The sequence below is a fragment of the Callospermophilus lateralis genome, unplaced genomic scaffold (genome assembly GCF_048772815.1).
Source record: "Callospermophilus lateralis isolate mCalLat2 unplaced genomic scaffold, mCalLat2.hap1 Scaffold_129, whole genome shotgun sequence".
NCBI lineage: Eukaryota > Metazoa > Chordata > Mammalia > Rodentia > Sciuridae > Callospermophilus > Callospermophilus lateralis.
In genome coordinates this window covers 593,840-605,880 of record NW_027512465.1, presented here as the reverse complement: position 1 = coordinate 605,880, position 12,041 = coordinate 593,840, and the positions used below count along the sequence as shown (strand labels likewise).

Sequence of the window (12,041 nt, the reverse complement as noted above, 5' to 3'; positions counted from 1 at the left end):
TGTTCTTTCTTCAGTGCATTGATAGCACTTAACAATGACCATTGTCCTTATAAATTACCTTTGCTATTGGAGTGTAACTCACTCAAATCCTAAATATATTACTTACTTGAATGTTAGCCTCTGCCTATATGAAATCCCACTTTACCACAGAAATAATGTTGGCAGTTGAGATGCTTCAGAATAGCAGCATTCATTATTATCTCAATAGCAGTGGAGTCCTTGGCCATTTGGACAGTGAGTAATACAGTTACTGGGGTACCTGTTTCTGGGAATCATTTTCATGCCCACTGTCTTGTTCTAGGTCCTTCATAAACTAGTGCTGAAACAAAAATTTGGTAGTTTGTTTGGAAAATTCAGGGGCATGGATTGGGGAGGAAAGTAATGCAGAAAGAAGATGATGTCAACATTAAAGGGCACTTTATAAAACTGCTTGATATCATAGATAATTGGTGCTTAATTCCACCAGGACATTCAGGGAAATGGTATAAAACATGTCTCATTCACTAAATTCTACTAATCATGTTTTGATGATTTTTTTCCTAGGGGTATTAATTTCTTAGCACTGCTGACCTGTCACGTATACGGAGAAAACTTCTATAGTTTTTTTTTCTTTTTTTTTCAGGGGTTCAGCCTTCATACATAGAGTTGATGTTAACACATCCTGAAAAGTTATAGGAAGTGGGCCGAACTCTGACAGCATCTGCTTCATGGAAGAAGTGAAATTAAACTTAACTGAAGTCAGCTCATGCAGCATCAAATGCCATTTGAAGAAGTATATGTAAACCTGATTTTCTTTAGAGAAAGAATTTGATTAGCTAAGAATTATGCCTTAGGAATATTAAACTGAAGTAGTTTATAGGATTGTTTGGAGAACAGGATTGGGTAGTGTTATGGTTTGTGTACAAAAAGTTCCCTGAAAAACTCATGTGGCAATGGAGGACAGGTCAGAGGTGAAATGGTAAGATTAGGAAAACTATAACCTCATCAAAGGATTTATTCTTCTGGTGGAATAATACATTACTGGTGGGAACTGCAGACAGGTAGGACATGGCTGCAAGAAATAGGTCCTTGGCTCCTTGTGTTTGTTGACACACACTCTCTGTTTTCCAGCTGCAAAGAGCTTTGCAGCTTTCTTTTGGCATGCCCTTCCACCATATTGTTCTGCCTCATCTCAATCCCAGAGCAACAAAATCAGCCAGCCATGGACTAAACCTCCAAAACCATCAGTCAAAATAAACTTCTATGAGTTTTTATTGTCAGTTATTTTAGTCACAGCAAAGAAAAGCCGACTACCAGATAGTATAATGGAGAGGGCGTAACATGATGATCTTATTTCTATTTCTAGTTCTGACTGGGACCTGCTCACAGTCCTAATGCTAAAGCAGCTTCCAGAAGACTAGCATTCTGAGCACACACCAACAATAGTATTTCAGATGAAAGAGATTTCATTCTCAGAAGAGCTGAGAACTTAGAATGGAAGCAAACATTCCCAGATTACTTTTTTTTTTCTGTTCTGTTTTTTAAGATTCAAGGGAAATCTTCACCCTGTCATTCAGACTTCAATATGCTGTTTGAGCTAAAGCACATTAACCTAAACAGAAACAGCCTTGTACAGAGAGAGTTAAGGTTGTCCTTGCCTGTGCTTTCTGGTAGACAGTACTGTCCAGCCAACTCTTTGTGACCTTTAGCACCATTTAGCAATACTTCATTCCCAGTAGTGGTTTACCAAGACAAAGGGACAGAAAAAAAGATAAGTCAGAGAACAAAGACAATGAAAAAGGATTAAGTACTAAGAAGCAATTTTTTTGACTAATCTGAAAGCTGCTTAGAAATAGAAGAGCAAAAACTAATAACATACTTCATATGTTAAGTACTTATCTAGTAATACTTGTATTAATTTATCATCCTCATATAAAACACCAACAGGCATATGTCAAATTAGTTTAACTCAGATACTCCCTTTCTTGCACAAGCTTTAATTTCCTACAAATCTTTACCAACTTCACCTAATTCTGGGGCTTGTAAAGACCTACTCTTTTCCATTGTTGAGAACCCATTCCTGGAATAGGTTTTCTTCTCTTCTTTTTTTCTTTTCTTTTTTTTTTTTGGAGGAATTTTCTACCAGTATTTACAATTAATTGTAACAAAATCTATTGGAAAGAATTCTCCAGGGTATGGCTGTTTGCCAGATCTGCTTGGGTATTCCTGTATACACAGTGCAACTTGAGTTCATTTCCAGAAAAATTATATGTCATACAATGGGTTTCTTTCTGTTTTCTCCCACCTATTATGTAAAAGTGAACAGATAAGCCAAAATGAAAAGTTGTGGGAAAATACATGATTTACTCTGATCTTTCCTACTGTGTTTCCATGAAATAAACAGTAACATCTTTGGTTATTAGTGTATATACAACTCTAGCTTTGGGTAAAACAATATCATCATATTCCAGTATATCATAATCCCATTTCCCAGTTTGCAGAGAATAAAAAAAGCATAGTCATTTCAAGTGATATGCTTTCAAATCTTCAAATATCTAAGTGGATGTATTCATCCCCAATAGGTAACATCTAGTTAGTCTTATCACTTTTGGGAGACAGGTGTCCCCTGAGGTCTGGAGACCTAATCACATACCCCTCTGAATGACAGTTCAGTGCCTCCTTATCATCACTGCTCTATGCAAATCCTCATTTGCTTTATTTTATTTATTATTGCTGCTCTTTTACCATTTGACCGTTCTATTGTGTTTGAGGTGATCACAAACAGAGTTCATATGTAGAATTCTAATGTTAAACAAGGTTGTCCTATGAGAAGTCATTCCAGTGGGACTGAAGTCTTAAAGTTTTAATTTTAATATAATTGTGAAGATCTAAGGTATTTAAAATAACAAGAAAAAATATAACTGTGAAGTGTTAAGGCAACATTAGTGAGCCAAAATTTGACAAAATAAGGTTTATAGAGAATCATGATCTTACCCTGAAAGATTCTCTACTAATTATTTTACTCATTATGTGTCTGCAATATGAAATAGCTCTTCTCCAGATTTCTGCATGAAGATGAATGCCATAGCAACATTTCATCAAATGTTTTCTTGTCTTGGCCACCAGTAACTTCTCTGTTAATAATTGCAGTATACATTGAGCTCTTTATTTTACTACACCTTTCAGCAGCATTTAACATATTTAAATATGTTCTCTTTTAGTAATCATTTTCTTCTATAACATGCATAGAACATCACACTTGTATCTCACAATTTGCATTAATATGTACAGTTTGAGTATTTTATACTTGATATTTGCAAGAATTAACAATTCATAAATTAATGTATTTAAATACTGTACCTTTTACTTAAAATATAAAATTAATTATAGTTACAGCTGTAGACGATGGACTTAATTAAAAGTTAGAGCAAAGATGGATGATTTGACAGAATCTATAAGTAGTCCTTTTTTATTAAAATCCTGCTCAATTAAAGGGTACTTGCCAAGCAGCCTTGATTGCATATGGCCTGCTCGGGTCACTATCTCTCCCAATGCAAACATATGTTCCTAAAATAATTTTTTCTGTCCTCCTTCTTTGCTTATTTCCATTTTGAAAACACACACACACACACACACACACACACACACACACACATATGATATATAAAGAGGGAGAGTTCTAAACTTGAATTTTCTTCTACTAAATATCTTGTGCATTAGCATAATGCCCCAAAAGCCATTTGTTGTTTCTAGGCTTCAGCTAAGGCATGGCATCTGAATTATCTATAATCAGCTACATTATTCTAATATCTTTAAAATAACATTTCTGGTTTGGGAGAGTGCTAAAAGCTTACATATTTCTTTACATGTATGATATTTAGAATCTTGACCTAAGAAACAATAAGTCTCCACATTAGTAGATGCATTGAGAATTAATTTAGAATTCAAGCCTCGTGCTATTCACCTGAATATTCAACAAATACTAAGAACCTACTGTGAGCTTTGTAAATATTCCCTTGGTAAGGGGGATGCATTGATGAACAACACAAAGTCTCTACTTTTGTTGAACTAGCATTCTACATACACTTATTTTAATTTAAAGCTTTCATATGGGTCAGCATACATTTTCAGATACATTTGATGTTTAGTCTTGTGTTTTCTTTAAAATCTCAAGTGAGATAATTTGTTCTTCAGGTCAGTTCCTTCATCTCTAAAACCAGGATTAAACGCTTCATACAAATGCTAATGTATATAAGATCAAGAATTAAATTAAATGTGGCTTGTGAGATAATTATTCTGTGCTTTCTATATTTCTGAAGTCCCATGAAACCTAGCATGCTCCTCAGGTATTGTTGAATATTAAGGCAGAATAATTTAGATGAATATTTGATATCTCTTTACTGTAGTATTGCTATAAATATTCAAAGATGATATTTGCAGAATTTTTTTTCATTTGTTCAGTAAATTCTTGACTTCTGATAATGCCAGTTAAGATCTTTGGATATATAGAAGGTGGACTCTATTATCAGACATTTAATCTTCATGAATATTTGATGTTTTTAATGGGATGATCTTTTCTTCTTAGTGGAAATTATCCTCATTGCTATAATATTTTGGTTTTATTAATAGGAATAATCCACAAAAGTAATAAATTTATTTGTAAAACTTACTCAGTCTCAGCAGTTGTCTTCTAGATACCAGCAAATTCATATCTTTTTAAATTAAATATCTTTGTAGCACTAATAAAAAAGTTTTATGTTTGCCCAAAGTGAAATAGAAATGTATCTGCACATGATACATTTTGCTTCTCATTTTGTTCTCTGAAACTAGTTATCATTTAAATGCAGAGCCTTTGCTTTTCTGCTGCAAAAACAGATTTATGTTATTAACTACATGCCTAGCAGCAGTATTCAGGGCACTAATTTTCTAAGTTTATGTCAGTATATTGACTCAAAGTGAATTTTTAAGTGGTTGTGAGGAAAATATCATATTAGAATAAGAAGGCCCTTTAAGAAGCTTTTCATTGATAGAAAATATTAGATGTATATGCTTTAAAAAATTAAGCCACCACAGAGTTACATAATGAGCTGCCTGTGTGTTCAATAACTATAGTTTATTTTTCTTATGCAAGGGGCAGGAAGAATGTTCTGAACAAATCAGATAGACGTCATTTTACCAAATAAAAGCTTCTCTTCATTCTGAACCATTCTTTTTCTTAGGATGAATTTGATGGTTTACTTCTCTCTTGCTCCTTTTTCTAATAAACTTGGTTATCTGTGGGACTGATTAGTTAAGTCATAGACTCAAAACACTGTGGAACAAATTACATAGGGAACCTGACGAGGAATTAAGGATTCATCAGGAGTTTGGTTTTGTTTTATTTTAACATATCTTTAGATAAGTGCTCATTGGGGAAAATGAATAATTTGCTTTTATTGCATTATTAATTAATCATCTGCCAGTAAGACTAGACAACTGGAAAGGTCATTTACTTTTTTGGAGTCATATCTTTGAAATGGTGCTTTGTTGTAGTCTTTTCTCTGCATGGCTTCCCTTTTATATGTTTATCACAACCACATGTTGAGGAATAAGAAGATAAGAAAAAAAAAAAACATTTCTCCACAAACTTTTTTTTTCATTTTGGCATGAGTTCGGATCTGTTACAGTTTGCAGCAGAAATAAATTCAGGAATCAATAATTTTATTAAAGCACAGAGTGGAGAGGGAGGAAAAAGCTTTGATCTACATTTGAATACTTATTCTTTAGGAGGCAGAGGTAAAGACCAAAGTACTTCTGTACAGCAATGTCTTTCTCCAATGTTTTTGGAGTGTTTTCTGTCTCATTCCTTCCTATCAGTACATATAACATTACTTTTTACAGATTTTTATTTTTATTCCCCTTGAATCAGCAAACCCTGCCGCTGTGTATGGTCCTCAGATAGTCAGGGCATGACTTTCCTCCCTACCATGTATTTCTAGGGATACAGAGGTAAACCTATTAGTCTGAGAGTGATTGATCTTTTCCTTTGCTAGTTCTTTAAGTGAATTTTCAGGACTTTCACTTTCTTTGAAAATTTAATTAGCTTTGCAGTAGTTCATTTCATTTTGAGAAATTATCTGCTTTTATCTTAAAATTTCAAAGTTTACTATGGAATAAAATTTATATTCCTGTTGCATTCTAAATATTTTTCAAAAGGAGGAAGATATACATTTGAGACATTTATATGAGGACTTGGATATATGGTCAGTTTAATCAATTTATTATCTGAACATTCCTTCCCTACAAAGGCTATGTGTTTGACTTATTTTAATATCTGTGAGAAAAGAAAGCAGTCTGATTCTTCAATGATATTTCTGCTTTAAATATTAATTTTCTTGTTCTAACTTTCTATTCTCAAAAGTAATTCAGTTTTTTGCCTAGTTTATTTGACTTGTTATGGAAACAAAAACTTCATATGTGGGTAGAGATGTTTTTTTAAAGAGAGCGCTCAGATATAAATGCACTACAGACTATTTAGAACTCTGTACTCCTGTCAGTTCTAAGAAATATTCAATTGAGATGGGAATGGCAGAGCTCAGCACTAAGATAAATGCCCTGTCATATGTATCCAGTGGGTAAATGCTGTTACCCCTAGTAAAACAAATATACTTATTTTCCAGCTGTGAAATGTTTAAATATACATGAACCGCCTAAATGTTGAAAATATAGGATGAAAATAATCAAACATCTCATTAGTTCTGCTATTGTATTGGTCAATTCCATCAGCTGTTTGCTTTTATATAGCAGGCACTGAAGCAAAACATACTGATTCCTCCTTCATGAATTCATTTTGCTCTTAATTTTTTTCATATTTTTCATGTAAGACTAACAGTATCATAATATAAAAGCAATAAGCCAATGTATAGTGCACAAAAAAGCTCAGAAAACCAAAAAAATCAAGTCACTGAAGCTTCTTCATAGTAGAGTATCTTATAAACTATGTTTGTTCTTACAGCCTGTGTAAGTAGAACAAAGAAATTTTTTTTTCCAGTTCTTTATGAGTTGCTTTCTTTGGGTACAGGAGTGGATATATGAATTATAGATGATGAGTGCAAGTTTTGTCATGTGAACTATCTTGCTTAATGAAAACTGTTGCTTTAGCAAGAATGAGTTTTCCTTCAGAGATTTTCTGGGAAAGAATGTCTTAAGAGTCATATGACTATTTATTTTAAGAATGTGCATGTTGAATATGTTATGATATAGTTACGGTTGGATATGTTATGATATAGTTGTGGTGTCTATAGCAGGAAAAGTAATATGGCTTTGGAAGATTTATATACTCATGAGTCCCACAGAGGGAGTCTGTACATTTCTTTACTCATGAGTCCCACAGAGGGAGTCTGTACATGCCATGAAAGACAATAGAGGTTTTGGTGAGATGGTAGATGGCAAAACTCCAGGCCAGAAGTCTTTAATGAGATTTCCAAGGTAAGGTACTGCATAGTAGGCACTTCAGCATGGTTAGTTTAAATAATTCCTGTGGGATTTGTACTTTAAGAGTGGTCTCTAAATGCCTCATACCCAGCCTAGGATGATTTAGAACAAGAGGAATATTGGAATATTGGCTGCCTGTGTGAGAGTTAGATAAGTGGGTGTTTGGGGATTTAGACTTGGGGTTGGTTGTTTGGCATATAAAAGATTCACTTCAGGTCAGTCTTTTGCAATCTCTAAGAATTATCTAGCCCTGGGAGGGAAATTTTTTCATCTGCTCAACTCTCTCCAGCAAGCTTTATAAGATGCCAAAACATCATAGACTATGAAAAATCAAGCCAGAAGCCTTGGTTCTAGTTCATGGTCAGTACAAGTCCAGCAATGAGCAATTACTTTAACTTGGGAGCCTTGGATTCCTTACTGATATCATGAAAATGAATACCATTAAGGTATGAAAATCTGTGCTACTACTACTACTACTTTTTTTTGTCTTTTTTGGAACTGGGGGTGGAACCCAGGGCTTTGTGAATACAAGACAAATGCTTTTCCAGTGAGCTACATCCCAGCCCTTTCTATGCTACTTTAATGAGTATAAAGCTTTAATGAGTATAAACTCAGTGTATAGTTTCCTCAGAGGTCATTACATCCAAGATGAACATGTAGCCCAAAGAAATAGTCCTTTGGACTATACCTAATTCTTGCTTAAGCAAAACTTCTTACTGATCATGAAACTTGAAGTTTTTAACCTTTTCTATCGCTTCGTAATTCATCTATCCACAACTTGATCTAAAGAAAGGGCTTAAAAAATCAAGACAAAAGAATCTCTGTCCTACCTATGTTGGCCATAAAAACAGAAATGATTTGCAAATGTATGGTTTGCTTTACTAAGTTTTTTTCTACATTGTATCTTAGCAAATTTTTATATAATGGTGTGTTAGATTTTTTTTTCACTGTGACAAATACCTGAGATAATCCAATTATAAGAAGGAAAGTTTTACTTTGGCTCACTATTTCAGAGGTTTCAGTTCATGATCACTTGACATCACTGCCCTTGGGTCTGTGGCAGCACAGTACATAATGGAATGAGCATGTGGCAGAGGAGCTTCTCACCTCATGGCAGTCATGAAGGGAAAAGAGAGGATGTGTGTGTGTGTGTGTGTGTGTGTGTGTGTGTGTGTGTGTGTATATAACCAATATCTCCTTTCAGAACACTCTCCCAGTGATCTAATTTCCTTCTATTCGGCCAGTCTCCCCAAAGTGCTACAGATTAGCAATCAAGTCTTTAACATGGTGGAGATATTTCAGATCCAAATTATAGCCAATGAGTATACTATTTTATTCCAACATAAAACATATTTGAAAAAAAATTAGTATCAGGAGATTAAGGAATTAGAATATTTTGGGTTCAGTGACTGCAATGCAGCTGAAGCAAATTGTCAAATTAATGACAGAATTAATGGTGGTTTGATTTGTATGTTTCTCTAATTTCTACCTTTATCTATACACATAGAAAATGAATTATGTATTTGTTTTGAATGAAATTTTGAAATTTAATCCATTAGATATCTGTGGTACAATCTTAAAGTTTTCTCAAAGTGTAGGCATGTAGATTAGTTTTATACATTAGCTTCAACATCTTCCCCTCTGCCTTACTGAATTGTTTTAGTCTTTAAGGTGCATGTCAAGTGCCTTCTTCATTGCCAATCCTTCCAAACCACTCCAATTCATGAATAAGTTCTCATTTGAGCACATACTATGTTTATTATATATCCCATTCCATTGTTACTTATAAACAAACCTATGCTATCAGTTACATTTTCTTATTTTTTTATTTTAAAGATATAATAATATTTCCACTGAGAACAAGCCTTGTATCCTCATTTTCACACTTTTATGGAACTTGACACATACAATAAATTCATTAATTATTAACAAGTGACCTGTAAGATTCACAGTATATTTTATGAAGTTAAAAGTGTTTTGAAGTAAATGTTTACATTAACCGACTAATAGTGAGGTAGAACCTACTGGGTTCTTTAAATATTATATTTAACTCTGCATGTTAAAAAAGAATAATTATAATATTTTCAAATTCCAAATTGGGGTACTCTTTATCTTCCTGTCATCTTTAGACCCAGAAAAGGAAGGCCATGCTCTGTGTCTAGAGCTTTTCTTGATCTTGCCCTTTCTCTCCTCTGGCCTCACTCCTCTTCATGAAGCTCTAACCTTGAGGGATGAGGAGATTTGCCACATAAATCCTCTTTCATAAGACCACAGATAGTCAAGACCCCATAATTTCTTTTTCAAGCTCAGGTTTCCTTCAGGAACTCCATGTCCTTTTGAGGTCCATCCTCCAATGGAAATACTGTGCATTGTTCTGCTCATCTCAAGCTAAATGGAAGACCAAAGTTGGCAGCTTTGGGTAGCAGGAAAGGGGCACAGCTTGTACCTGAAGGCTTATAGCCCACCATATGTACATGGTGAAGCCCTCATGGATTGATATGGAGCTAGAGTCAAGGAATGGAACAGCAGTAGGACTGAATGAAGTTAGAGGCTAGCCCTCTGTGGACCACCACATACTTCCCTTGCTATTCTAAAAAATACAAGTATTTTTGCATTGACCTGGCATCTGAGGTTGTTAGGAAGTTGTCTTTACAAAGTAAGAATATAAAAATTTAAATTTTCATCTTATTTAAAGTATGATTTACTACTTAAAAATATTTATACACTTTGTATGTAAGGCCTTAAACTTATATTCTTGTCTCAGGTCCCAATTTCCAGATATGTTAGTAAATTTCATATTCTTTTACAGTTGTACCAATCTTGAATTTATTTTCTTATTTTAGGAAATCAAATTCAAATTTAGAAATCTAATGTAAAGTATTTTCTTTCTTCTTGGTTAAGATGAAATTTATCAATTGCTTTGGTATTGAGTCCAATTCTAATTTCTTTATTTCTCTTTCTTCCTTTCTTCCTCCTCTTCCTCCTCATCTTTTTTCTGTCAATGATCGAAGAAACAATTTTTTTCACAAATTTGACATCAAGGATAATGCACAACTTTAAGTATCATTATATACTGTCTTTGAGTAGTTTCATATTTCTTGTGTGATTTTTCTGGCCCTTTTCTCCATGTAAACATCCCCCCAAAGAACCATGTAAATATTTTACTGAATACTGTAAAAAACATCATGATGTGATGTGGGGCAAATTGGATATGAGGACAGATGGGGAAAACAGAGAGCATATATCGTGGGTCTCATTGTTTTCTTTTCTTTTTTTTTTATCAGATAATGAATGCTTCTTTATGTTCTTTTAGTGTTACAGGAAATAATTAAACTGCTCTTTATGTATTTATGTAGTATATACTTTATAACAGTCCTATAAAATGGGTAATATTAAGTTTAATTTTACACTTAAGGAAATTAGAGACATTAAATAAAGTTGCTGTAGGTCATACAGTTAATATGTAAGAAGGCAAGATTCATACAGGGATGGTCAGTTGCAGAAACCATCCTTTCAACCAGAGGCTCATGATTAAAATGCTGTTGCATTATTGCTTTGAACAGCTTCATTTGTATCCTTTCAATTCACTTTTTGTTAAAACTTTTGGAAGTTTCCGTTTCACCATTATCATTTTATAATTACTTAATTTTTTTTCTTTTCACAGTGGGATGCCATCACTGAAATGGATGAACACAATAGGCCTATTCATACTTACCAGGTATGCAATGTAATGGAGTCAAACCAAAACAACTGGCTTCGAACAAACTGGATCTTACGTGATGCAGTTCAGAAAATTTATGTGGAAATGAAGTTCACACTAAGGGATTGTAACAGCATCCCTTGGGTCTTGGGGACTTGCAAAGAAACCTTTAATCTGTATTATATGGAATCAGATGAGTCCCATGCAATTAAATTCAAGCCAAGCCAGTATATAAAGATTGGCACAATTGCTGCTGATGAGAGTTTTACCCAGATGGATTTAGGTGATTGCATCCTCAAACTCAACACCGAAATTCGTGAAGTGGGGCCTATAGAAAGAAAGGGATTTTATCTGTCATTTCAAGACATTGGGGCATGCATTGCCCTGGTCTCTGTTCATGTTTTCTACAAAAAGTGTCCCTTCACTGTTCAAAACTTGGCCATATTTCCTGATACCATCCCAAGAGTCGACTCTTCCTCTTTGGTCGAAGTACGGGGCTCTTGTGTGAAGAGTGCTGAAGAGCGTGATACTCCTAAACTATATTGTGGAGCAGATGGAGATAGACTGGTTCCTCTTGGAAGGTGTATCTGCAGTACAGGATATGAAGAAATTGAGGGTTCTTGCCATGGGAAGGAACATTTAAATAATTTATTTTGCATTTAATTATTTTTTAAAAGTAAACATGTTCTACAATAATTTGAAAATAGTAAACATTTGATACTGCTCCTAATAGCTAATTACAGAAAAAACCGACTCCTATTATCTATTTGAAAAATGTATAATCTGTTTTTTCTTCCTGGGAAAATATATTATTTTTATTTTGACAAAGGAGTTAAACACTATGTATTGTGGTTTTCACCTACTTTTATAAAGAATACTAAAATAAACC

General features: G+C 33.9%; 1 protein-coding gene across 1 annotated transcript in view; it reads left to right on the top strand.

Moving 5' to 3' along the window:
• LOC143637782 (ephrin type-A receptor 6-like) overlaps positions 1 to 11,815 on the top strand; it is an 89,127-nt gene extending 77,312 nt beyond the window's left edge. Inside the window, exon 4 of the mRNA XM_077108067.1 lies at positions 11,117 to 11,815. Coding sequence (XP_076964182.1) covers positions 11,117 to 11,815 — 699 coding nt within the window. The remainder of the gene's footprint in view (positions 1 to 11,116) is intronic.
• The last annotated feature ends 226 nt before the right edge of the window (positions 11,816 to 12,041 follow it).